At 38.0% G+C, this 27,638-nt stretch overlaps 1 protein-coding gene across 1 annotated transcript; it reads right to left on the minus strand.

Moving 5' to 3' along the window:
* FAM135A (family with sequence similarity 135, member A) lies at positions 1-27,638 on the minus strand (the record flags this gene model as incomplete). Its single annotated transcript, XM_009699046.1, has 11 exons — positions 1-593; positions 1,330-1,443; positions 10,802-10,912; positions 12,828-12,979; positions 17,598-17,695; positions 19,765-19,856; positions 21,583-21,743; positions 23,765-26,081; positions 26,369-26,523; positions 26,826-26,924; positions 27,590-27,638. Coding segments are annotated over 11 exons (3,554 nt in total), but the record flags the coding sequence as incomplete, so codon positions are not given.

The raw sequence follows: 27,638 nt of genomic DNA on the forward strand, positions 1-27,638 counted from the left end.
TTAGAATTTTAAAACCCAATTTATTTTGGCATCTAAAGCCTCTTGTAAAATGTAGCCAAGTAACATTGACTTCTGTAGTCTAAGAGCCAATAATAAACCAACCAAAAGTACGCACTGTGCTTTAATCTCCAAATAATTAGGTACCCAAAATTAAGAAAAAGTAATAGAAAAGTAAAAAGAACAAAATAAAAAAAAATATTGCACAGCCACATTACCTAGAAAGTAAAGTTGATGTTAAAAAGCCCTAAGTGTGGATGATATAAATTATCTTCCATATAAAAAGTATAAATATCTCTTAAAATACAGCTGCAGCTATACTTTAATACCACACATTATTTGATTCATCTGTTAATGAGGTAATAACCAAGTCTCTTACAATGCTCTTCTCTACTGAAAATATTTTAGGGCAGCAACAAGAAAGAATTTTTCTAAAAATATTTCTGAATCAAGAACAGCAATGTGTGCAGCTCTCCCTATGAGAGAATCTGCTGTATTGGGTAATGCATTAATTACATTATAACGAACCAAATTACATTCCTTATTTTGAAGAACTGGCAGAAGCAGGTTCTGGATCATCTCAGCATAAATTGGTCCTGCAGATGAAAAGAAAAGTTGTACTGTGTGAATCACCAGAAACGAAGACAGTTCGTTGACCTTGAACTCAAAATTAGTACATTCCAGAGTAAGAGAGCTGATGGTATGTGTTATGCTGCTGTTCTGTTAAGAAGTTTAATTTCCCCAGAATGGTTGGAAAAATAACTTTAAGCTATGCATTTTAGTATTTGTACATTTATAGTCAGAATGTGCTCATCAGTATTAATTTATTACACTATGTAAAAGGTATTTCTTTGTCAATATATAATGCTGGAATGCAATTGTGCTAGGATGTCTCAACAGTAAATACACCAACCAGCCATCACTGAAAATGGGAAAATGACCTTTTCTTTCAGTGCTTGTATTCAGCCTCAACTAAATACAGCCCATGTGCTCAATGCTACAACTTGTCCTCAAAAATCAAAGCTGTTTGTCCTCCCTGTTCATGGAGTAACACCTCAGCGGCTGCGTTCATCCCACCTAACTTTCAGCAAAGTCTGTAAGCTAGCAATTTATTCAGCCTCATCTCCTTCTGCACATAACAGAACAGGACAGATCCAGAAAGCAATTCAGCTCCTAGATGGATTTTCTCTCTCCATTATTACAAAGTAAGCCCAGAGTGTCTAAATGCACAATAGAAGTGCCTCAGTTAAGCACCCAAAATTAAATGGGATGAATCCGAGACCTATAAGGTTTAACCCAAGTGGTCTGTTTATTTTGCAGGATATTTATTACCTGATTGTTTATCCTTTAAAGCTGTTTTACACATCTCAATGCGAGCGGAGTGATAGGGAACGTAACGATCCTGCAGAGATCCTACTAACACAATGTTTTTGAAGTAATGAAGACCTACAGGAAAAGAGAAAAAGGTATCTATTATAATGAATCCCTTGACAATCGTCACAGAATAAATAAATGTTTTACAACTGAAATTTGGCACCAATTTATTACCAGATCTTGCACAAAAAGGCAGAAAAATCAATGATAATAGGTAGCGATACAGAATAATGAGACATTGGGTACCGGCCTTTCCTCTGTACATATTTTAATACATATGGCGTGACCTAATCGTGATGTTTCCCATTTAAACAGAGTCTGGTTCAACCCTTTGTCTTGCTTCTTAGGAATAAAGTGGTCGGTTTCTGGCTGACAGAAGGGTGTAAAGCCTTCGTATTGCTTAAAGAAACCTAATGACGGATGGTGCCTTGTCTTCACTCATGTTTCAGTCAACGGCATAGCTGCATTGGGATTAATGCTGAGCACCACCAAGTACATGACATAGCCCACCTAGTCTGGGTGCCTCCATCAGGCACTGCCTCACTGGAAGGTTTGGCCAGCTCGACCACAGGTGCGAAGTCCATCCAACAGCTCCTCAAATATAATTAAACCTTTGTAATTAATCCCAGACTTCCTACTTCTTGGACAAGCACTCTAATAGTAAGATGATGCAAGTGTAGAAACCCCCAGTGACGATGGAGTTACAGTCCTTAAGGTATTTAATTGTTATGTTTTTTCTAAAAAGCTTCAGCAGATTTCTGGTGCTGTCAAACCTAAAGCACCAGCACCTGCTTTAGGCCAAATACAACAGAGCCCTTTAGGAAAATGGGTTGCCTTTGCCCTAGAACAGCCCCTTCTGCATATCATAGCCATCGACAGCTGAATACAAAGGCAACTCTTAGGCAAAACCAGAAAATGCTCAAAGCATTTAGACGTATGTAAAGGTAAGCTATACTGAAAAGCAGCCTGAATGGCTCTCGGGGAATCTCCTAGAGGTTAGATGCTTACATCTTATCACTGGTAGATTCGATCCAATTCTACTTGCACTGGTGCTAATGAGTTTTGCACTGGTGCCACTAGCCTGACTTAATTTACAGCGGATAATGGTCAGAACCTGGAACTGTTAGTTTTTAATTTACAAGATTTACTTGGTCTATTCTGAGAATTATAGAAATACCGCAAATAAAGTCATTCTTCAAAGGTGCTTCTTGGAATCTGCAGCAAACATTTTCTGCGTCAACCTCCACAAATCAAACTTTTCTTTCATTAAGAAAAGAGATCTGACTGTGTAGGAAAAAGAAATTATTTGCTATCTGCTTTTCAGAAGCTATACTTCCAGGACAAAGTTCTGGATTCTAGTTTCCCCTTTTTCTTCAGACTGCACATATACCAAGTATTAATACATATCTGTTCCTAAAGCCGTCAATGGAGCCCAGAGTGAAAAATCTCTCTTTTTTTCAGAGGCTGCTTCCTAATTTTCAATATTTTGTACACTCCATGTGATGAAGACTACATCTCCAAACCAACTCAGTTACAGAAACAATGCTGAACAACTTTAGCATGTGAAAAAGTAAATTTATCTTCCCAGATTTCACAGAAAATAAATAAATAAATCTGTAAATCTATAAAAACATACAGAAAATGCATCCAAACTAAATCCTGGTTCCAGTTGTCTTCAAATAGGAAATCTGTTTGGGTTTGTGGGTTTTTTTTTTTTTTTTTTTTGCCTGTGCCCACTGAAAAACAATGCTGTCTCAAAAGATCAGCTAAATCACTGGAGTCTTTTATTTGACATCTGATGAAAAATGACTGCAGCAAATCTTATACAAAGATGCAGACGCCAGTTCCAAAACTTTGTGCTGAGCTGAAAAGAATGTATTGGGAATAAATCAGGGATAGGAATTCTCTGCAGGCTAACCTGTAATAGTTTCACAAATTCCTTGGGAGTCTATCTATTGGTGTTAATTTTTTTTGATAAGTGCTTTCCCTAGAAAAATATCCATTAGCATTTCTGTCAAAGATACAAAGACTAGGTAACCTTTAAAGGTCCCTTCCAACCCAAACTATTCTATGATTCTAAGTGGACTGCCTAGATCTTTTAATCAACCTGAAGAAGGAAGAGATATCCTGGGGAATCCTTAGAGGAACATCAGTCTACATCAATCAACATTTAAATAGACTCCCTTCATCCTCACATGCGATACAATACAAACAAACAAACAAAACCCCAACAAAAAACCCCAGGCTTAGGACATCACAGTCTAGTAAATTAGGTATCCCCTTTTGGTCACAGTGACTCATTTTTCTGCTTTATATTCTGGTTCATAAAAATAATGTCTGGGGCTTCCCTTCATGGGCATGAGAAATATCAGGAATCTTTCATTACGAAAAAGCGTTTGAGGGAATTCTTCAGTAGGAGCAAAGAAGGCATGTAGGGTATTTCCTAAGCATGAGTTTTATTGTTTAACTATTCTTGGGTGGTTTTTCTTTGGACAGCTCTTTGTGCCTATTTTGAAGAAAAAAGTCCAAGTCTTATTCTTGAAGTTGTTTATTCTAACACGGTTCACATGATATACACAGACCACATATGACTCTATGGATGGGAAAGAGAGGAGTCAAAATGGTACACATAAATGTACAGTTTCAAGCAACCCCTTGGATTTCTACAACACGAGATAACTCAAACCATTTGTTTAGGAGAAGGAACGGCACGGTGTTCAACAGCATCCCTTCTGCTCTCCAGACAGGCTATGGGACTACTCAGGACATAGGCACGGAATGATCTCTGATACAGAAGTGTGCAATGCCAAACTGTGCCTAAATTAAGTATACTTGTGGACAAGAAGCAACTTATCACAGTCTTCCATTTATGTAGCAGTAAAAACTGGCCCACCAGTTATCTTTACGTGTTGTTCTTTCACTTTCTTCCTAGACTTTAAATATATTCCACCTTTAATTAAATTAAAAATGCAGGAATAAATTGTGAACAAGAATACAGCTCAGTTAATTCCTATGATCCACATCTTTATTTTCCCACACCACACATAATACAAGATCTGTCACGCATATGGTAAGTAATTAAAAAAAAATCCCAAATTTAAAATTATTCTAAGTAATTAATGAACCATTTTTTCTTGCACAGCAAAATTTTCAGCTGCTGAGTTAAGAAACCAACCCCAAAATCTAATTAGGCCAGCATTTCCAGATTGTTGTAGTTAGCCAAAAATGCTGGAAGATTAAAACCTAATTCTATCAGAACAAAATACATTTGAACTGATCGCATCATATAATCTACTGAATAGATCACAGGTTTTTGCAGAGTAGTATAAAAAACACTGAGCTTGTCACTAACTAGAAAGTATTGACTAAATTTTTCAACAGGATTTGAGACAGCTTGGAAAAGACCAATCCAAGTGAAAGATCACTGCTGAAATAACAAGCTTTGTCCCACATAAAGAGAACATTCTTTCCTGTAGTAATGAACCTTTAATGGGCTTTGCAAATTTTTATGATGATCCTTATCACCTTATGGAACTTCAGTCTCAGTCCAAGGGAATTTAAGCATACACAGAGAGCACAATTTCTATCGCTTAACGATCGTGCTATTCATGTCCATGAGTGAATTCTGCATAACAGCGGTAGTCATTATTGAATTAACGATATCCATAAATTCATGGCCAATTTTTCCAAATAATTTGTCAAGTGGAAAAATCTGCCTGGAACAGCAGGTATAGAGACCTGGTAACTCCTAACTAACTGCAATCACAGAGGGACAAATTTTTATATATGTTCAGGCACCAGAATCAGATGTTAAGTCCATCCTCTAGCTATAGCCAACATCCAAATAGGGAAGGAGAGAAGGAGCCACTGCTACAATGGGGTGCTGATATTCCCTAGGTCTTGTATGACAAAAAGGATGACAAAATTCCATACCGCCGCCCTTTAACTAATTCAAAACAAGGCTTCAATTATTTGCAATGGACAGTATACACTGTTGATAGCACAGAGTTCTTAAGCATAATCGCATCAAAATCACTTACGATAAGCTTAAAAAAATAAGCTTAAAAATAAAAGTACAACAATCTGATTCCATCAGTAAGCTGCCATTCTCCTTAGCAACAGACTAATCACAGAATCCTAGAATACAGTAATTTATGTTGGAAGGCACCTTTGGAGATCATCTGATCCTACCCACTTGCTCAAAGCAGGGCCAACTTTGATGTTAGATCAGATAGCTCAGGGTCACACCTGGTTGCTTTGATTTGAAGGAAACATCTCAGTTTCGTCCAGGTACAATACTCCCAACGTCTTCTATGACTCTGTCCATTTACATACTTGCTTGGAAACAGGGATCTGGAAGCTTTGCCGTAAACACAGTCTGGAAATAGGGACTTCAAAAACTATGCCCTGGAAGGCAGCCCTCTCCTGCAGGTAGTCTTCCACACTGCTTTGTGAAGTTAACGCATCACACACAGCTAGAATCACACCCCAAAAAAATCAAGCTTTAAGATCCTGAGTCAACTGAGGTCTCGGATTAAGATGCCACGATACAGATGCAAGGAAGCTCAGACTTTCAGCTGCAGTCCCACAAGAAGACTGACTAGGGAGCTAGATTTACATTAACTCAAGAGTTTCAATGTCAGCTCAAACTCTGCCTTGAAGATTTTACTTTCAACAACTTGCTCCAGATGCTATAAAACTACCAGAGTCTTCCAACATTGTTGGAACAGAGCTATGGAGGGCTGGGAAGTCCGTCCTCTTATTGAACTGATTAGATTAGTCTCTGTGCCACGCTACCAATAGGGATGCCACTTCAACTCTAGTCTCATCCTCATCACGAGTTATGAACAGGCATGCCCTCAAGGCAAGAGCGGAAATGCTTTTTCCCTCCACAAAGCCAAAGAGCACCAAGTAAGCTAAGCTGACATCCTGCACATAACAGACATCTCAGAGAAGAAAACATGTCAACCATGCTTACTCACTGCTGATTTGTTGTTAACATGGACGTAAATGAAAACCAAAACAAACAGCTTTTCCTCCTTTCAGAGATTAGGAAAATGCCCATGTTTAAAGGGGGAGATAAAGCAATAAACAAGCACACCAGAATTCCGCTAATCAAGACCTGTGGAAGTACTGAGACATAGAAATCAAAGCCTACCTACGTAAGTACAAAAACATCCTGGAAGAGACTACTGCTGTACATTCACATTTGTGAACTCTGTGGCACAAACAGAACTGTAGAGCAAAGCCGTTGGTATTAAGAATCCCTCATCCATCATAATGCCCGTTTTCAGGAGAGTTTACTTTGGACTAGCTCTAGTCTGGTCCTGCGGGTGCAACACGTGCTGGCTGCTAAACCTCAGTCATTGTGTTCTGAAGTAAACAGGGATCAGGAAGAGATCTGCTTCTGAAAGCATTCCCGAGTGCTAATGTGGGCATACTCTACAGCTGAGAAATGGGACTTAAAAAGAGTTCAGAACAAAAGCAGAGGTAGAAAAACTTGCAGGTCCGAAGTTTGTTGCAGAAAGCACTCCCACCAGTGAGCCACCAATTCATAACTAGGACAGAAAACAGCATATAATGCTACAGAAAACCAGAGACTTAGGAAAGCAGATACTTAGTTAGCTGTCATTATCACTTGTCATTTGTTGTAATTTATTGAATCAATCATTTCAAAAGGCATTTACAATTTTAAGAATCAATTCCTATTTATACACCAGAAAGAGATACAGAGAATTGTTAAAATAAGTTATCTGTCATTCTGCCTTGACAAATTAATTGAAAATGAAACTGAAATGTTGCCAGAGTTCGCTTGCTAAATGAGAGCTAAGTGTATCTCCAATACTAGATCTGAGGAAATTCTGCACACACAACTCTAACCTGGATATACTTCTGAAAGACCAATCCAATGAACCCATTCTAAATCAGAGATACCTATGTTGCGGTGAATGCATCCCTTTTAATTTAAGGATACTAACAACATTAATGACAACAACTTTGTAACGCAAGCTTTGACACTTAGATGAATCACTGTTCCAGTATATAGTTATATTTACCAGGTACAACGTAACACGTTAACCAATTTACACCAAGTTTTCTGTCAAATAACAGACTTGAGTTGGTACCAGTTATTTTTAAAACAAATAAAGAAAAAATAATCAGATCATGACTAATGATAATAAGCATCTACTGCTTGAGTACCATATACATGTCACACTTCCAGCTTTTATCTCAGAACTGGATAATTATTGTTCACTCCTATCAAAGGATGAACTACAATACACAAATAGCAGCACTGTAACAACTGTAACTGTTAGGAACTTCTTATTGGCTGCTTAAAAAAAAATTTCCTACCAAAAGATTTTCACAGTACAGGAAAACTGAGATAGAGAACTTAAACTGAAAAGAGCAAGTTCTGGGTGACTATTCCTTCAGCAGGTAATGACAGACTGACTTACACTGTACAAAGGAAGAGTTGCATCATTTAGATGGGAGAGATTTAGTCATGACATATTTATCATTTTTCAGTTTAATTTTTTAGTTGCAAACGTTCTTTTAAAGTCTTAAACTATTGTTAGTTAAGAATTTTGCATATGCTCAGAAGACTCACAATTCATCCTTCTGCAGTGTCACATACAACACCTGCTTCTCCTGATAGAGTATTTTGTAAGCCCTCAGCATTAAAGTATTAAAGATCCTTCCAGACCAGATTCTTTTGAGAGAGATCTCTGGGAAGAGAAAGAGTCCAAAAATTTTGGGAGCAGCAGAGAAGCTAACTGGTGCTGCTTTTGACTATGAGATTCAACAGCCTAAGGTGACATCCAGCCACGAAGCCCAACCTGGCCCCAAACTTGGAGGAAAAAGCAAGACCAATAGAAATGTTTGCTACAGATCCTCTTAGATGTGGTGTTGTGACAGAAGCAGCACTGAAAAGGAGTTATCAGAAATGTGTTCATGATTGCAAGATTTCTGGCGTTAACTGGCCCTGCTCCAGGATTCAGAACAGAGAACAGATATGAGCAAAAATCTCTTGTTTCTGGAAGGCACTAGGTCTCAGTATTGACTGGAGCTTCTTTTAAAGGGTGGAAGAGGAGATGCTCAACTGTACTTTCACCTTCAACAATCGACAGAAAGTAGGAATTTCATCCATTTTGGGGTTAAGCAACAAGGTGATGCGCTTAACAGCTATGTTCTCTGCCAAATTTGAGAACTAGAGCCACAGACCACCATACAACAATGTGGCTGAGACCTAGACCCTCAAAACATCACCCGCTGTATCCACAGGTGACATTTAGGGATGATCTGGAAACCAGCTAGACCACAGCAGAGCAGAAACAGCACCAAGTTTTGCTGCCTCGGGGATTTTCCCAGCTGCAAAGCCAAAATCTGAAGAAGACACCAAGTTAAGCAGCAACAGATGTTGCTGCATCTTAAGACTCTTGTTTTCCTATAGGATTACAAAAACCAATAGAAGCTGCAAAATCAGGACGATACTTCTCAACGGTGTTGTCAATCCTTTGCACATAGCCTGGAGTAAAGTGATTTCTGGAAACACCTATGTTTAGAATCCCTATAGAGAAGAGTATGCAAATTTTCTGGATTGAAAATCTGAAAAAGAGAAACTGTACAGTTAGGGGAATCCCAAACTCCTCTCATCTGGTGTTTGAGTGTCAAGCATGCCCACTGAATGAACAAAGAGATTTGTACAGATAGCAAGAGTTAAAGACATCAACACCTACAGTGTACATACAGTATATTAACTAATGCCTCAAAGGAAAACCTTCTTCCTTCTCTTTTAGGGAAGTGTAAAGCTTGCTTTCTTTTTTCCTTAAATAAAATTATCAAACTTTCACATCTTTTTCTCTTTCTCCCCCAACCTTTCCTCCTCCCTCACACCAGGCTCACTTCAGGACCTGGAAACAAGGTGGTGCATGAGGCTGTGGCCCGAGACACAGCTCCTTCTATCTCTTCAGTAAAAAGGCAGAAAGAAGAAACAGAGCCCTAAGACTTCTAGGCTCCTTCTACAGTTTATGAGGAGCAAAGTCTGAAATGCATGTTGTGACTCTTTAGACAATGCTATCCAAGTCTTTCAAAAGCCTGTCATATAGAGGTCTGTCATAAGAAATTATGTCACATTTCTAGAATAGAAAACAATACTCAAATAACAGCATCTCTAGTCATGTTGAGATATACACACATAAAACCAAGGAATACCAAATTTTTTAAAGCCAAGTGATTAATTAATCTATCTCTATTACACAGGTCCCAGGGTCTTACCCAGCATTCACTCTGTAACTTCTCAGAAGCTCCTAACTTCTGTTTAGGATCAAACATTTATTTTCAAAAGACTGCAAAGTTAGATTGAGAGCACTTCAGTTGATGGTGGTCCAGTTGTTCCAAGAATTTTTAACTTCACAGTTCACCTTTAAATACCAGTTCAGCCTTAAATATTACCTTATCAGCAACAAAATTACTTTGTGATTGTAGATTTTGATCTAAAATCAGTTTTTGATCCACATTCCTATCTTGTCCATGGTTTTTCTTCTTGCTCCTTATTCTTTTCTACCTCTTGCAAGTCCCGTAAGTTTTATATTTGGACATCTCAAGATGTTCGTCTTTTCCTGCCTGTATCTTTGTACTGCTTTGCTCTCAAAAAAATTTCAGCTGTGACAACCTACAAATATTTTAACAAAGAAATGTGCCTGGATTTTTCACAAAACACCGTAAGCATCTCTGGCTCCACAACTGCTTGGCTGACACACACTTAGAAATACGGATCAGATGAATCCTCAATAATGTTATACTGCTTAAAGGAAACTACCCCTCAACTGGCACATTATGCACCAGCAAAACTGCCTCTCAGCCAACAGGTGAAGTAAGAATATTCAAACCACAGAAAATTGTATTGATGATATCATATGAATAATCTAATCTGGTTTTTAGCTATTATACTAAGTACAACTTCTCCTTCCTTTACCAAAATGAGTTTTTGTTTTCCCTGACCATCTTAATGACGTAATAAAAGATTAGTTAACAAGAACTTTAAAGCAGAATTTTACATTTATAGAATAGATAAGACATACAGAAACAGGTAATCCTAAACAAATGTGTACGTACTTGACTCATCCCACTGAAATCACTAGCTTTCAGTGGCTCAGGAGGGAGCTGAGACCAATCTATCTATCAGTATAGTGACTGCACTCAGAACTTCTGCTCATTAGTTAGGAAGGAAAGTCTCAGAGTAACAGTCCACCTCTGCAACAAAACTCGTTTACTGTTTACTTTACTTGAAGAATACAGGACTAAAGCCAAAGTAACTCTTAAATGAGCTCAACCAGGGGCTTGTTGGAAATTTTTTTTTTTTTAATGTCTCCTATTCACATTTATATACAGTGGCCTTTAAAAGATGATAAGTATTAACAAAGCTTACCTGCTTTTTTACTAAGTTTGTACAAGAATGTTTGTCGTGGATCCGAATGGTCTCGACACGTCAATTGCAATAAAGAACCAGACTTCTTCCATTTCTGCATAAACCACAGTCCTGCATTGTTAGGTACAACATGAGTATAGATCCACAATAAAATATGAAAACTAATTAAACGTAAGTAAAATACGTAAGTCCATACATTTAGCCTCTCAGATGTTAATTTTATTTTTCACGTCAGCATTGTCAAGCCCAGAAACATTTTACATTTTTGTTCATTATTGTTTCCTGTCTATACGTATAATAAAGTATAAAAGCCATTATTTCCACTAACGTACATGCCTGCCTACAAAAAATAACTATACGTGCAAAAAGAGAAAATGCATGAATATGTTAGCCATAAAGCAATATACAAACTCCATTTCAATAATTTTCAGAATATTAGAACATTTTAGTGCTCAAATAAGTAGCACTAAACAATAACCATTACTTCTCAGATTTCTGAAAAGAACTTTATAGAACCACCGAATTCATTAAATGTAACTTGAAAAAAGGAAGCAGAATTTTCTCGGAGAAATACCATAGCATAACATTTTCTATGATGCTGTACCCTCTTTATTAATCAATGAGCCAGCTGGCTAACTGGCTTTTCAGAAAAAATCTTACCTCCCTCACCAAGCAAAAGAAAAGCAAGCAACCAAGCCCTTATAGCCTCAAGAACATCTTTATGTGTTGATTCAACTCTGAGAGAAATAGTTATCATTTACATAGCAATTTATTGGCAGTTATTACTGTATACATACAGGACAGGCATTTAGACTTCAGTACCCATTACTTATTCTTATTTCCATATTTTCGAAAATCTTAAAAGAGTCTGAAATGTAGAGGAAGACTATTATATGAAAAGGACATTTTGTACAGTCTTCAGCTATCAAAGAGATTAAATATTCCAGAAATCCTTATTTTTTCAGTGACTATATTCTGGATTACACTTTGATAACTTTAACCTTAGTTAACTGAGTGTCATTTGCTGGTGATTATATAAACAAGCAAACAGCCTTGCCTCTTTGTATCCTGGAAAACTACAATTTCTAAATGGTTAAATGCCCAGTAGGTGCCCATAGTGAATTACACTGCAGCTGTCTTAATCCTGAAGTGAACCTCACTGGTAGTGTATTGAGGGCTACAAACGGTACCACTGCAACCCAATTCAAAGAGCTCTCGTGTTGCCCCTGCTTCTATAAACCCCAACAGTAACTCCAGTTTGCCACCAATTCCTGGCCGCTTCTCTTAAGCTCAACACGAGTTAACTTTTTTCCTTCTCATTTTTGTAAGAAAGAAAATAATAAAACGATCTATAAACAAACTGGCAGTAAACAAAATAATTCATAATTTTTAGAGTGTTTTTAAAGGGCTTCATGAGCATATTTCTATTTAGTGAAAAACAGCATTGCTCATTTTGGGTTTGGGTTCTCCAAGGTAGGTGGTAATCTCAGAAACAAGTTTTCATTTAAAAACTTGATGCTACCTGAAAATACTTTCTAACATTTATTTCAAAAGTCAGCAGTTTCTACAAGTTCTCCTAGAGCTACATTTAATCTTTAGAAAAACAGACATTCATTGGGTACAACTACCTCTGCAGAAACACACTGCAGGCTGTAAGACATTTTTGAGAGAGGAAAGACAACACTAGTAGTTCAGAATTATTTTAATGCCTCTTACCTACTTGTTTTGCAGATTAAGTATATTAAAATTCAGTTTATAATAAATTGAGCCTAAAACATTAAAACTGGAGTTCATTTATAGTGTAAGAGAAAACCTGAATCAAACATACTGGAAAACGCTTACGTCAACCATCTCTTGAACATCCTTCTATTGATACTTTATTTTTATAACCCTTCTCTCTGAGAGTGAAATGGGCACTTTCTCATAACCAAAGTAATGCAGAAATGTGTACCCCACATGAAAGTGCTAAGTGCACTTCAAAGACAAAATCTCCCCATAACTTATACTACTGAAAATAACACTTTACCTGTATTAACAAGAGCACTGCTGTTGTAGAGGGTACCAAGATGTGGTCCAGACAGAGACAGGAAGGTATGAAGTTTGTTGAGGTAATACTTAAATCGAGGTCTTGTGAGCACTGAACGGATTATTAAATTACCCAGTGAGTGTCCAATAAAGCTATTTAAAAAGAAAAAAACAGTATAACACAGAATTTGATTGCAATCTTCCTTTCTCTTAAGAGACAAAACCAAAACTGGTGTCATAAAATGCTGAAAGAACATAGGAAAAAAATTAATGAAAAGTTTCCATTCAGAAGCCTGTATTTTGGGTCACACAGAAAACATTGCTTTTCCATATCTCCCAAGCTGCACAAACTCATTACAAACATGTTCTGAGCTCCTCCAGAATTATTTTACACATAGTTTTTGAAAAGCTAGTGAAAACAAACTGTTCTTCCACCAGCATCTCCCACCCAAACCCAAGATTATTTCTGGGTGTATTTCCCCTAGCACCAAGTATTCATAGAGTATTTTATGAGCTGTGCATGACTGAATAAATCACTACTTTGGCATGAGATGGCATTCAATATGATAAATGTATGAGAGTTACTGAAACAACCTAGTAGAGAAGGATTCCAAAAGTACTCCTATATGGGGGAAACCCATCACTTAACTGAATCTAATTATTTTAAAATGGAAGCAACATCTCAAATCTGCTTAGCAGCTGGACCAAAAGAAGTGATTATCAGCTTGAGCGAGGCAATTGAAGAGTATCTGTCTGCCAGGAGAATATTATATTTAGTTGTTTCCCTGCTTAAGTGAGCTAGGGGAAAGATGGATGGGACTTTTTAGCTTTAAGTAATTATCATTCTTAGATATGTAATCTGAGGTGCCTACTGTTGTATCCAACAAGTCTGAATAAAGCATTTCTTTACAAGGCACACTACAGAATAAAGCAATGCCAGTCATTACGCACTTATGCTTACAGATCCCTGCTGAGGTAAGGACCACACCGTCCTAGGCACTGACTTGAAGAGGATACGGTAGAGACAAGACTCACAAAATTAGAAGGAAAAAGTGCCTTCCCATTTTACAAATGTAATCTCAGGACACAGAGAGAACAGATAACCATCTAAAAATACATAGCAGAACTATCGTAGCTGGATCATGTGTGTGCCACAACATTATAACCATAAGATCATCCTTCCCATTTGCTCTATATCACTAAGTTCGTCAACAAAAATAGCTAAAACAAAGCTACCAGTAATACCTATGTAAAAAATTACTTGACTTTAATTGCTTCCCAAGCAAGAATTATTGGCTCTGAAAATTCCAATTTAAAGCTAAATGAAAAAATTGAAACATTAGATTATAAAATGGCAGGGCCATCCCTGAACTCCTAAACTCTGACATAATTATAGGCTATTTGCTCCTTACCGATACACAGTTTAAGCACATACGTATATTCTTCCTGTTTGCTTTTATTACTAGACTTTCAAAATTGCTGCAATACCAGAAATTCTTTGCCGCAGCTTGCTGGGTTTGCCTAAGTAATTTAGAAATGAAAGACATGTATCCTCTGTGCTGTCAGCACAACAGCAGTGCATCTGCAAAAGAAAATACTGAGCTGCTGACTCTCTTGAATACTAGAATTTAAAACCATTCTCTCAGAGTACATCATAAAGTCCACACAAGAAAAACAAAACCATAGATTTCTTTAGGAACAGGAAAATGTCTACAGAAATTGAGTTTATCCTGAAGATGATCTGCATGACATAATTGCTCTTGAGTGAAGATCTGAACATTAGCAGAGATGTTCTCTTGACAGTTCTCTGACAGTTCATCCCATTTACTAAATGCCGTAAAGGGATGAGAAACTCTTATATTGTACCATAACAAAGGAGGATTCCATCACTGGAAGAAACAGTGATCCATCAATCAATCCTATCATCCTCAAGAATAAGGGCTTTCCTGAACCAAAACTTCAGCAACAGGGAAGATCCATTTGAGGAAAAAAAGGTGCTCACAATTAGCTATGTGAATGTACCTCAAAGACTAAATGCTTGTTCTTAATTTGGAAAGATTTAGAAAAATAACAAAGGTGACAGTTATATATTGTGTTCAAATGCAGGTGTTTAGGTGAACATGTAAGAAGCCTTTAATATTATCTTCTATTAGAGAAAGGTTTAAGGATTTGCTTAAATCAAAAAGGACAGGGGAGGAAAAGGAAAACCCTTCAACAAGGGTTCTGAAAGTGTAAGACAAAAACTTAACCCATCCTACTCATTGTTTCAGATACCCGCAGCTGTGGGACACTCTGCAAAACCAATGCATTTCTGAACTGCAGGCGACAATATGACCATATTTTTAAAATACAAGACATCACTAACTCAACACACTGAAGCAAGAGAATTATATCGTAGTATTTATACGCGCTTTATGGTACAGTCTAACAATTCAGATCACACTGGAAAATTAGACACATTAAAACTTCATTATTCTGTGCTAACAAATGAAAAATCCTGTCCAACTATAAAAATTCATGGAAGAAAAAAAAAAGTCCATTAAAAGCCATATTCAAAAAGGTGCTGAAACAACGAACAGATGTTTTAATATATGCATAGCATTAAAAATTGCTTTCTTTTTTGTGAGCCAATGTTACTTAGGGAGGAAGATGACAAGCTGAGTAATACAACTGAAGTTAAAGTCCAATAAAGCTCATCAGAAATTTATGTAAGACCTGACATGAGGAAAATGGTTTCTGAAATGACACTGCAAGACCATGTGGTTTATTTTCTAGCTATGCAATGGCCCGGGAAGGCTTCCAGCCTCACAGATACACAAAACTTGAACGGGTATGACTGAGCCATTTGACTTGCTTCAAAGTTGCGTTAACTTTGAGGGTGGCACTGGTATGAGTGGGTAACTGGTCCAGATGACCTTCAGAGGTCCCCTCAACCTAAAGTAGTCTGTGATTTTTTACCAAACAGTTGTTTTAGAAAACAAATTGCTGTTGGTTTGAATCAAGCTTCCAGTTCATACTTCCTACACACTTGTAGTGAGCACAAGGATTCTGTTCAGAGAAGATGAACGCACACGTTGGGTAGCGTACTGCTGCAATAACTGGTGTTAGCTTTGGCAGTACCAAAAATGTTGGTTCACCAAAGCTGACGCTATAGCATCGCTCTGGGTTCTGATGGTACAGGGAGTGCCTCTTCTTATCTCAGTACAAGAATGTAGCACAATAAATAGGATTTTTCCATTACCAGAAGGCATGAAACTTTGGATTGACCTGACAGTGCAGAATCTCAGAACTTCTCTTGACTTGTCTTGGCCTGAGCTGATCTTAGTTTGTTTTACCTGTGACAACAATTGTCTGGTAGTGAAGTAACAAGTCAGGCCTAAAGTTGCTTTAGTTTCACTATAGTTTCTATTAATAACAAGCAGTTACTCTGTGTGGCTTGAACTGTGTGTCACTAGAATAAAGTGTGGTGTGGAAGGGTACAGACACAGGTACTGTATGCCAGAGGTCCCCAATGGCCTATTAATGGTCACTGCAGAAGCATAATCTTACAACTCAGGAAAGTAAGTTAGCGATAACAAGAGAATGGGGGGGGGGCAGCACGGGGGAAGAGTAAATGGGAAACAAAAGAAAGAGCATGTGGGCAGATGGAAAATATCCAAGTATGAAAATAAGTAAGGACATGGACCAGTTGGAGAGAGTCCAGAGTAGGCCACGAAGATGATCCGAGGGCTGGAGCACCTCTCCTACAAAGATGGGCTGAGAGAGTTGGGGTTGTTCAGCCTGGAGAAGAGAAGGCTCCAGGGAGACTTTAGATTTTTTTTTTTTAAATCATCAATTTAGACAAAATTAACCATGTCAAATCTTACCCATCTCAAAATAGAAACATTTGTTTAAAAAGTGGGATTATGGTTAAACATGTTTTATATTTTCTCTAGCTGAATAAGGCCTACTAAACAGATGAGTATGCAGAAACTTGTAGGAAATGCATGTGACTAGCAAGCCAAAAAACTTTCCAGATGTATACTTTGAGGATGCTTAAACAAATGGATGAAGTCAAGCTTGAATTTGCTCCTTTCATCTATCGATGAGCTAACTCTAGCAACACAGCTGAGTTATTAAGGTAGTCTGCCCAAATGGTGTACCCTACTTTGACAAAATAAATGGACCAGGTATTCCCTGGAAGTGACTTAAAAAGGAAACAGGAATGCATAGACTAGGGTGAGCCTTCTATTAAGATGTAAAACATGCTTTTTAGCAGATGAAATAATCAGCAAGTGTCAAAACGATGAAATATTTTTTCCATGCAGCTGCCCTTCAGCGTCACAGATAAGATGGAATTTCCCTGTAGGAATGACAAGACAGTCAGTCTGCCATGTCATACTTGGTGAAGAGACCATAAAATCAGAAGAAAGCTAACTTTATCTTGACATAGTGCTATTAGTTTCCTTCGACTTTCTCAAAATATTATCTGTTTTTCTGCAGAATCCAACCATGCAGGATCTGAGGAAGCACAGGACAGCAGTTCCTTAGACGGAACAATTAACTCTGCCCTAAAACCACCAACAGGAGTAGGTGAGCTCAAAACATCGTTCAGTCTTCTTTCAGCTGGGAATTCCCTCTCTCTCTCCTTTGTCCTTTCTCCTACTCCTCCCCCTCCCTGAATTTTTCTTTCCCATCTCTTTTTTGGCCTGCTTCTGAGCATCGCAGTTCAGAACAACACAGGGCTCTAGTTTTAAGTTTATTTCTATAAATAGTATAGAACAGATATTACCTGATTTTTGAAAGGGTTAGATTATAAATTTGTATATACTGTATAATTTCATCTAAAAGGCGATCTGTCATGGAATCAAAATCAGCAAAGGTATCATTCTGTAAAATAAAAGAAATAAAAAATAATAACTGTATTTTCTAATGCAGCAATATACATTCTGCACTCAATCTGAATTCATATTCCCCAGTGTTTTGATCAACAGCAGACAAATAAAAGCATCCATATTAACTTTGAATACAAACACTACAGCTAGTTATGATAATTTTAAAGTTTTTTTTTCTTGTAACATGGAATAAAGTGATACACATTTTACTGTAAGACTACTTACTTCTAATACACCAAAACAAATCTTAACATTACACAGCCAGCCTTACTTCTAAGCCTTCCCCTACACATAATCTTATCTGTAGCAAAACAGAAGACCAAACCGCATATTCAGAACTAAATCACACTGCCCATGAAATAGAAATGAGACAATTACTGCAACAGCAGAAAGAGTCTACATTAGTACTGTTTATTCAAAACAAACAAAAAAAAATCCTTAAAGCCTTATTGACAGTTCACAGCTGATTCTCTACAAAGATTAGCAGTAAGAAATTAAAAATGGAGGTAGGCAAAGGCTGCCTAAAACTTTTCAATGCAAGTTCCAACGGATCTGTGGTAAAATCTGTAATGTTCAACATATTGATAAATGATCTAGGAAAGGGAAGAAGGGGATGAGATGTCAGAGTTTGTAGACAAAACCAAATACCCAGAATAGTCAAGTCTAGAACCGATCAGAATTTCAGAAGAATCTTATAGTACTGCATGCCTGGGTGATAAAGTGGCAAGAAATGCAGAACAATGTTACATAGGGAAAACCAGCCCTAAACATACATGCAAAAAATAATCTATACATCTGCGTTCTATATAGTCAGCTACGTTAGGAAAGCAAGGACAGAACAGAAAATACCAATATAGCATTTTGTAAGTCCATAGTGCACAGGCATCTTCAATGCCCTGCCTAGTTCTGATCATCCTATTTTAAATGACAAGAAGTTTGAAAATGGGCACGGAAGGATATCATGGATGAGCAGAAACTGTTTCACATGTGATCCTGAGAAATACTGAATGGACTAAGTCTCTTCAGTTGCCTCCCAAGGGAGAAATAATGCTTGTTTATAAAATACTTAATTAACTGAAACAGAAAATGGAGAATGATTATTGACTATTTTTCTTCCAAAACAAGCCGTAGGGGGATTTGTTTAAACTTCCTTGTTTGCAACTGAATTAGTAATGTGTATGAACTATAGAATTAATCTCAACTGTATGCCATGGAAACGGGAAGTAAAAACATTAAAACAAAATCAGCCAACATTAAGGAGAAAAGTCCGCCAGGAGCTATTAGGCTCAGTGGTCTCAATGGAATTCCTAAATCAGAAAGTTTCAGAACTGCTGACTGCCAAAAACTACAAGGCTGGAGAAGAGAAAGCACAGCTTGGTGCCTGTCCAGCCTGTTTCGCAAAGCACCCCAGCAGCTACCGCCAGAAAAATGCCACTTCACCAAATGAACCTTTCCTTTGAGCCATTGAAGAGACTCGGTTCTAATTCATCCCTGAAGTATGTCTAATACAGTATGTAACACATACAAAAAAACCTTAAAAGTTGGTCTTCTGTGCTTTGTCAAGTTTACTTCATCTGAAAGTAACAAAATTCACAAAAGTTTAACACAAGAGGTAATTTGATATTGGCTTGGTGTCATGATGTAGATCTTCCAGTACACTGACAAAAGAACAAAAGACAGGTATTTTGTCTTTCTCAGATCCTGTGAAATTACACATCTCCCTTCTTGCCACACCAGTTTTCCCTATCACCATTTTTACCATTAATATCAAGGGTATTTTATCCACAATCCTAACTGATTATGCTAAGAACTTAGGAGATATCAGTACACACAACAAAATGGCAGCAACAAATGTTACCCCTTATATATTTACCTTCAATATCATACTAGGTTTTGTAATTACTTTAACACAAGCCACAGATCAAATCCTGGATTCCATGAGAATTCAATAAAAATATACAGAATGTGGTAAACTGCAACACAATAGTGCCATTAAATAAACATGTCTTGAAGACGTACACTGTTTATTGCTTTACAAAAATTCTTTTTTTTATTGGCAAATACCTGATTCCTTTCGGACATAAGAAAATCTATTCTCCCTCCAGGCAGCCCTAGCTCAATGTAAGTCTTCACTAATCTTAGATCTGCGCTGTTACCTTAAAAGGAAAAACAATCAAGAGTTAGATACTGTGAAGTTAACTTGCACTAAAAGCACTTAGAATACTAAAATGAACCTACGGCACAACTTTATATTTAAACACAGCTAATGATATTCTCAGCCCTAATTAAAATTCAGTAAGACTCGGGAAGATAAACTACAATGCCAAACGCAGTGACAAAATGGTCTATAAAAACGACATTCAACGCAGACATCACTTTAAAAATGCAAGAATTTAGGAAGTCATGCTTGATTTTGTCTTAGTATCCAACCGATATGCAGCACTCTGAACACTACATTCTTGAAAATCTAGTTAATTTTGATAAAAGTCAATTAAAGAATTCAGAGCTAGCATAAAGAATTCAGTGGAGGAGCAAGGAATAAGGGCACGTCGTAAACACTTTCATAGAATAAAAAGGCAAAGTGGACCATTAACAGATAAAGATACGTTTAGACTGGTATAACAACAAGACAACAAATGCTAGTTTAACCAGCATCCTGAAGATTTCTCTGTATCAATGATCATGTATGCTTTCGAAGAAAGAGTACCCTTTCTGCCTTAATTAGAGAACAAGATTTTTATTTAAATCTCTTATTAATAGGAAAGAACTTGTATGAACTTGCTATTTCATAAGAAAATTCTAACTATATGGCTTTTTCTAAAGCTTCAAAGACATGTTTTTTTAAGGACAGGTTTTTTGGCCAAGTTAACTTTTGTGTCAATTCTAGGCACGCAATAGCACTTGAACATCTAGCTAGTAAGAAGGAATACTTCTGAGTTCCATTTTAAAAGCACTTAACAAAGGCTGCCTTCTGCCCAGAGGAAGAAAGAAAAGCTATTCTGTTATATTAATTTTTTTAACTTAGGAATTTGAAAAACGGACAAGAAGGCTGTGCAATGTCGGTCCATTCCAATATTCTATCCTACTGCCCCCTTGTGTTTCCTGACATTAATTTAATAAGCTTCTCAAAAAAAGACAAAAACATTGATGGCAGAAAGCTACAAAAATCTTAACTAGAGGGGATATTATCTCTCAACATGCACATACGCTTTGAACTAAAAGTGGGTGAATACATTCAAGCTATTTAAACTTTCCAATCGTTTCAATTAGCAAGAGATTTTCTCATTTCTGCTACAGTAGCGTCTCTGTCCTAGGAAATATTCAAAATCCCAACTGGGTTGGGTCCTGGGCAACCTGCTGTAGGTGACCCTGCTTTGAGCAGGGGAGTTGGACTAGACTCTCTCCAGAGATCTCCTCCAACCTCAACCATTCTGTGATTCAGTAATCCAACCTTTTAAAACCTTACAGACACTTGACTGCATTTTACATATACTTTTTTTTCCTAACATGATAGACATATTTTATTTTCCTGACAATGTAACATTACAAATTCTGAACAAAACTGTTTTGTTATTAACTCCATTCTTTTACCACGATGCAGACAAATACCTACATGACATAAAAAACTGGATGTGTCTAATGTGAACTATGGCATAAGGTGGGTGCATGAAAGTTTTACTAAAGACAAATGTTACATAAAATTCTTAATTTAAATGATTCTATGGAGCACATTGTCAAATGTGGCAGTACAATGTCAGACTGCCACTTTCCCTCCAGTGAACCTAGTTCAGAAGTGTTCAGTTCAGAGTTCAAATGACAAAAGCTAAGCCTGACCAGTAATCTGAACTGGTATCTCATTCAGTATCACATTTCCCAGCGTACCATCTAGGCCATGGACGCAGACTATAAGATGTATTCCTTCTTCTGAACAGTCATCCTCTTCCATACTGAAATAAGGTATTGAAGAAGCCAGTTTGAAAACATCACTATACATAAATCCAGGAAGTTTAAGTTGCTTCAGTTCTTCTTTAGCCTGTAGGAAACTGGAACGAAACCATACTTAGGATAAAAAAACATTTACTATTGCCAGACAAACGTAGGGTCTCCTACAGCTTTCATCTGTTTTTTTACTTTGTCTTCTATGTAACTGATACAAAGGAAACGATATTTATCAAATTACTATATTCAAAAAACAAGTCAGTTCCTCAAAATATTTTTATTGCAGCTTCCTACAGCCCCTTTTCCTCTGTAACAAAATCCTTTGAATGTCTCTGCAAACTCTAAAGTATTTCTGAAACCACTGAAGATTCTGGGTTAGCTCTGGTCTTGAGCAAACAACAGCTTTGTTTAAACGCAATAACAGAATTACAGAAATTATAACCAATCAGAAGTCAAGGTAAAGATTTCCACTGACTTTTGATAATTCTTGCCAAACTTAAAACCTATTTCCTAGGTCAGCAGAGAGCTGGATCCAGTGCAGTAACCGTTCACCAGAAAGTCCCTCTGGTAGGCTGAATAACCGATACTTGCTTCAGAAGCAGCCAGATCCAGACCTCTGATCTTTTACATATCATATGAAGGCATACACTATACGGTTTCTAACAGCTGAGCTCCTCACATGCCAGGAGTTCCTTGCGTTCCTCCCTTTCTTCCCTTGGTTTTTGCTGTATGACCTTCCTACCTAATTAATTGCGTATCAGTTTCCCCGCAGCATTTCAAGCTTTATGCTTCCTTATGCTTCTTTCCTTCCTTAATCCATCTGTTCTGCGTGATCCCTCACAGCGTCATGCTCAATCCTATCCTCTTCCATCTGCTCACGGTTTTCCTCCCATTCTACTTTTTTTTTTCTCTGTTTCCCCAGCTTTATCTTTAGCCCACTCCTCACTAACTGGCAGGAGCACACCTCAATGAAGTCAGCCTAACAGATACCACTGCAGGCAGTTGGTCTTATCACTCTGCAGCAGAAGTTACTTTGTACTCAAGGCATGTTTTCTCAGCTGAACGTACCAAGGCTGGTTCTCTATGGAACAAATCATGCTCTCTAGAATCCCAGTTATCCCATACTCAGAGACCCTGCCTTCCCCAGGGCCAAGGCCTTGATTTTACTCTGAGTTCCCTCTGTCTTTTATTGTACAGAACACCCTAAACAGTCTCTGCTTTTCATCCCTCCCATTCCACACCAGCATCCCCTCTCCAGTATTTCAGAAGCTGCTTTTCTGTCCATTTCTAACCTGTTTTCTCCACCACTTCTCAATCCTTCCTCCTGTTCTCAGCTGCTTACCACTACCTGGTCTTTTATCTCTTCTGCCTGCCTAGTACTCTCCTTGTTTCTAACGCTCTTCTAAGCTTTCTTCTTTCCGATAGCAACGTTTCACTTCCAGTACAACACGTTAAGCTGCTGCTTCCCATGTTCAGTTAGCAGCAGGGGGCTACCAGCGAAACTCCGATGTTTACAGCAAGAGGAGGTACAGTCTGGGACCCCTGATGCTCCTCTAAATTTCCTGGTAACCAAATTGCAGCGTAATTTAGAGTACTATGGTCTCTGAGGGGTTACATTTTGGATATTTGAAGTTAAGATTGAAAACTAAGGCCGTCATCTTGGCATGCATTGCACATTTGCTTCACTTAAGAAATTAGATTGAAAACCAGTTACAGAATGTTTTTGGTTTTATGTTTTTACACTCAAAGCATATTTTCCTACGCTTGCTATTTTAAGAGCTTCCATTTCATAAAACACCATTTTTATGCTCAGTAGCCATTGTGACATCACTTTTCTGTCAAATGATTTTTTTTTTTAAAAGGAACATATTAGAGAAACAAAAAAAGCACGTTTTGCTTTAAGTTCTTCAAGTCACATGAAATTACAAGATAAACTGACAGAAGGAATTCAGTGCTAACACACTTTCTATCTGAACATCTAAAATGTGATGTTACCCGAGTGTGCAGAATCCATAAGCCACAGTCCTGGGGGCACTCTAGAGCCTAACCACACTTCATTTCCCCTTCTATACTACATTAACATAATTTCTAAAAGTAAAAAAATTGTTTTAAAACAATCACTTACGCTAGCATTTGAGGTTTTGGGGAGCTTTCATACCAGGAAACAGATGAAGCTGAGCTGTAGGACGTGCTGCCTGGCTGTTGTGTAATTGCATCAGATTTATTCCTCGGAGAACAGATAACATTGCAAGGAGAGTCTCTCAGAGAAGAGGGAAAAGACAGACAAGCAGGAGTACAGACAGGAGGCAGAGTCATTCCATCTCGCAGATGCCCGCTATCAATCCTTTCAGATCTCAGGGCTCTCTCTTCTGCTGAGCCATGATCCCGGTCAGCACTGGAAGCTCCATCTAACATACTATAGTCTGTTTCTTCATAATACCCGTTTTCAATCATTTCCTGATCCTCCTCTTCTTCCTCGTCTTGTTGAGAAGAGCAAATAATTTGTTTTTCATATGTTTCCTTTTGAGGGCTAACAGGATTGCTGTTGTCCATAGGCCAAATATCTGAAATGTCTGTGCTGCTTCGAGAGCCAAAATAGTTTTCGACAAGCCCTTGCTTTACTATGTCAGTACTACTGGTTGGAGAAGGGTTGTCCATACCAGTTTCATTTTTAGCTACTGACAGTTCTTCAGCTGTGTCCTTTAGTTCTAAAGGCTCGTTATGGTTTCCTTCATTTGTTTTTTCAACATCATACACTGCATTTACAGATGAAGAACGTGAAACAACAGATGGCTCACCCATACAAGTAAGTTCCAAATGCAATTTAGTTGTTTCTTCTGTAGTGTTAAGATGCCTTTCAAGGTCCTGAGAGTCGCTGCAGGTTGTGCCAAGGTCTGCCTGTGGGCTGTAACTTTTCACATCAGTAGACGTACCCTCATCTGAAACAACTAAGTGTGAAAGATCTTTTGTTCCTGAGAGCGAGGAATGTGTAGACAGAGTTTTGTTCTCTGAATGCCCTGAAAATACAACACACTGTTGCTGCAAATTCGTGTTGGGTTTTTTACTGTCATCACATTTTGGCAAGTCAATTGCTCCAAGATCCAACACCGTTTTACTGTCACTTAGCTGGCATTCAGGTACAATGGATATCTTTGAATTTTCATCAGGTGACAGCTCATCATCATCTGAAGGCAGAGAATTTATGGATGTCAGGGATGACTGTATTTCACTTACAGCGCTGGTACTCTCAGTGCAATGGCTTTCTATTGCATTTTTTATAGCACAGTCCGGTTTTAGTAAAAGCTGAGGAAATATTCTCTCACTATTGTATGCACTTTGCCCTTGAACATTTTCAAAAACCTGATCAGGGTTGGGGTGAGTTGCAAAGGAACTTGGTTCACTTTCTACACCTGAATCTGAAAACCTAGAAGAGGCATAGGTCACGCTGACATCTGGTAATTTAGTCATGTCTCCACTTGCAGAAAGTTGACCTTCTTTTGTAGAAAGAGTAGGCTGATTACTTTTCATTTTTGTCAAGATGTCACCGGTATGTCGGAAGTTTCTTTCGTGGACATCTTCCTTTTCAAGCACTGGTTCCTGTTCTCCTGAATTCAATTTATTTCCAGATTCTGAAGACTCGATATTGGGTGTCTGCAAATTCTCTCCTTGCACTCCATCTTGTGGAAACTCAGCCCACGACCCAATGTGAACAGTTACTTTCTCCCCTGCATAGGGATTCTTATGACTTGGTTTGACCTCAATTGTCCTGACTCCTGAGGAAGTTGGCTGACCTCCATGACAACCTTCAAGTGTACCTCTGGGCTGCAGAGCACTATCTGCTTGTATAGTTCCAGAACCTGTCTGGGAGATAGTAAGTCTACCAAAAATAGCCACAGTTTCACAGTGCACGGGGCTACCCAGAGTTGGTTGGACACCTTCGATCTTGGCAGTCTTTTCCTCAGTTCCAGATGGCAAAAATGGATGTTCTCTTTGACTTATTTGCCTGGTGCACATCTTTGTATCACAAGGAAATCCACCTACTGTAGGGTCCAGCCCTTCGTTAGCATTGTATGAAGGCCTGCCTTCTGAGCTTCTAGAGGCATCTTCCAGTGCTGCACTTTTCAAACATTTGTAGCCCACTAAGACCACAGAGTCCTTAGAGTTCTGTTTCACGATTTTTTTTGTGTTTTCAGGTTTCATTGTTTTAATGAGCTTAGTAACCTTAACTTTGGATTTATTTGCATCTTCATTTTTCCCTTTCAAAGTTTTTGTTAGCATCTTTTCACTTTCTGAATGCCAAAGGTTGGAGGCAGCTGCAGGTCTTATTTTCAGTTCTGGGCTAGTAAAACCAGCTACAAAACCTTCTTCAGCTTCAAATTTATCCAGTTTATTGGACTCTGACCTTGGAAGACTGTGAACTACCAACCAGGGTACATCCAGATCTTTCACCAAAAGAAGTGAGAGGGGGAGGTAAGGAGAAAAAAAAACAAAACAAAACAAAAACAACCAAACATAAAGGATTGTTTACAACAAGATTATGCAGGTAACTGAAGCTATAAAACACTAGTAATTATAAAACTTTATACATCCTCAAAACTCTAAAGAAATATTTCCTAGCAAATAAATGTATTCCTTTAAAGCCAGCAAGAAATGTAAAAAAAATGCTCAGGTTTTACATAATTTTTGGTTGTTTCTTCAAAAAGAAAACTGCACTGTGAGGTGTGTTTACCTTCCGTAATTGAATCTAAATATCGATCTTCAAAGATTATAGGCAGGGAGTTCATATCTCCATCTAGCTCACTGCATTCAATAGGGAGGGGTGGAAGAGAACTGCAGAAGGAAGTGTTTTTGATAGCTGCACACATCTGTAGATGACTTTGAGCACTGAAAAAAAGGAAGCAGTCCTACGTGAAAAAAATAGAACTATTTATTTTTACATTAACAGAAATTAGCAGTAGTTTAATTCACTTTAGTAGAAGCTTTTCTACTAATTAGTTACTTAATAGCTTTAATGGTTGTTTAATAACGTCTTATATAACTTTCATTAAAAAACTTCAATCTGTATTTAGAACATAAACTTCTCTTGAATTGTTATATATTTTTGCAAGACAGTACTTGTACACAACACAAGTTATAGAACAATAATACTACATGCTACATACTGTGCACTTCAAAAGGTTACTCACTGTAGTTCTTGATAGGCAAGGGCAGCTTGCCTAGGATGCTCAAGACAAAAGAACGCTTCTGCAAATCTGCGCACCTGCAAAATCCAAATAAAGTTAGAGCTTATTTATATTATTTTTATATTATAGACATGGACCCATTGGAGAAGGTCCAGAGGAGGGCAACGAAAGTGATCCGAGGGCTGGAGCACCTCTCCTGAGAAGGCAGGCTGAGAGAGTTGGGGCTGTTCAGCCTGGAGAAGAGTAGGCTTCGAGGTGACCTCATTGCGGCCTTCCAATACCTGAAGGGGGCCTATAGGAGAGATGGGGACAGACTTTTTAGCAGGGTCTGCTGTGACAGAACAAGGAGCAATGGTTTTAAACTAAAAGAGGGTAGATTTAGACTTGACATAAGGAAAAAATATTTTACAATGAGGGTGGCGAAGCACTGGCACAGGTTGCCCAGAGTGATGGTGGAAGCCCCATCCCTGGAGGCATTCAAGGTCAGGCTGGATGGGGCTCTGAGTAACCGCAGGGGGGTTGGACTAGATGACCTCTAAAGGTCCCTTCCAGCCCAAATGATTCTATGATTCCATACAATTTTTGAAAATCCACCAGCATTCCTCCACAGCAATGTTATTAACTTGTATATATTATATAGACAGTTACTTTTTTTTAAAATGTTAAGTCTGTGCAGGAGGGAAGAGGATGCCACAGACAAGACTAGCGACTGAAATGAGAATTTTAGTTTGTGCAATGAATGACTCAGGGGAATTATATTAAACTGCCTGCTGAAAACTCGATTACCAAGAAATCGATCATCCAAATCAGACTCAC

Source organism: Cariama cristata, unplaced genomic scaffold (genome assembly GCF_000690535.1).
Source record: "Cariama cristata isolate BGI_N322 unplaced genomic scaffold, ASM69053v1 scaffold10234, whole genome shotgun sequence".
Classification (NCBI taxonomy): domain Eukaryota; kingdom Metazoa; phylum Chordata; class Aves; order Cariamiformes; family Cariamidae; genus Cariama; species Cariama cristata.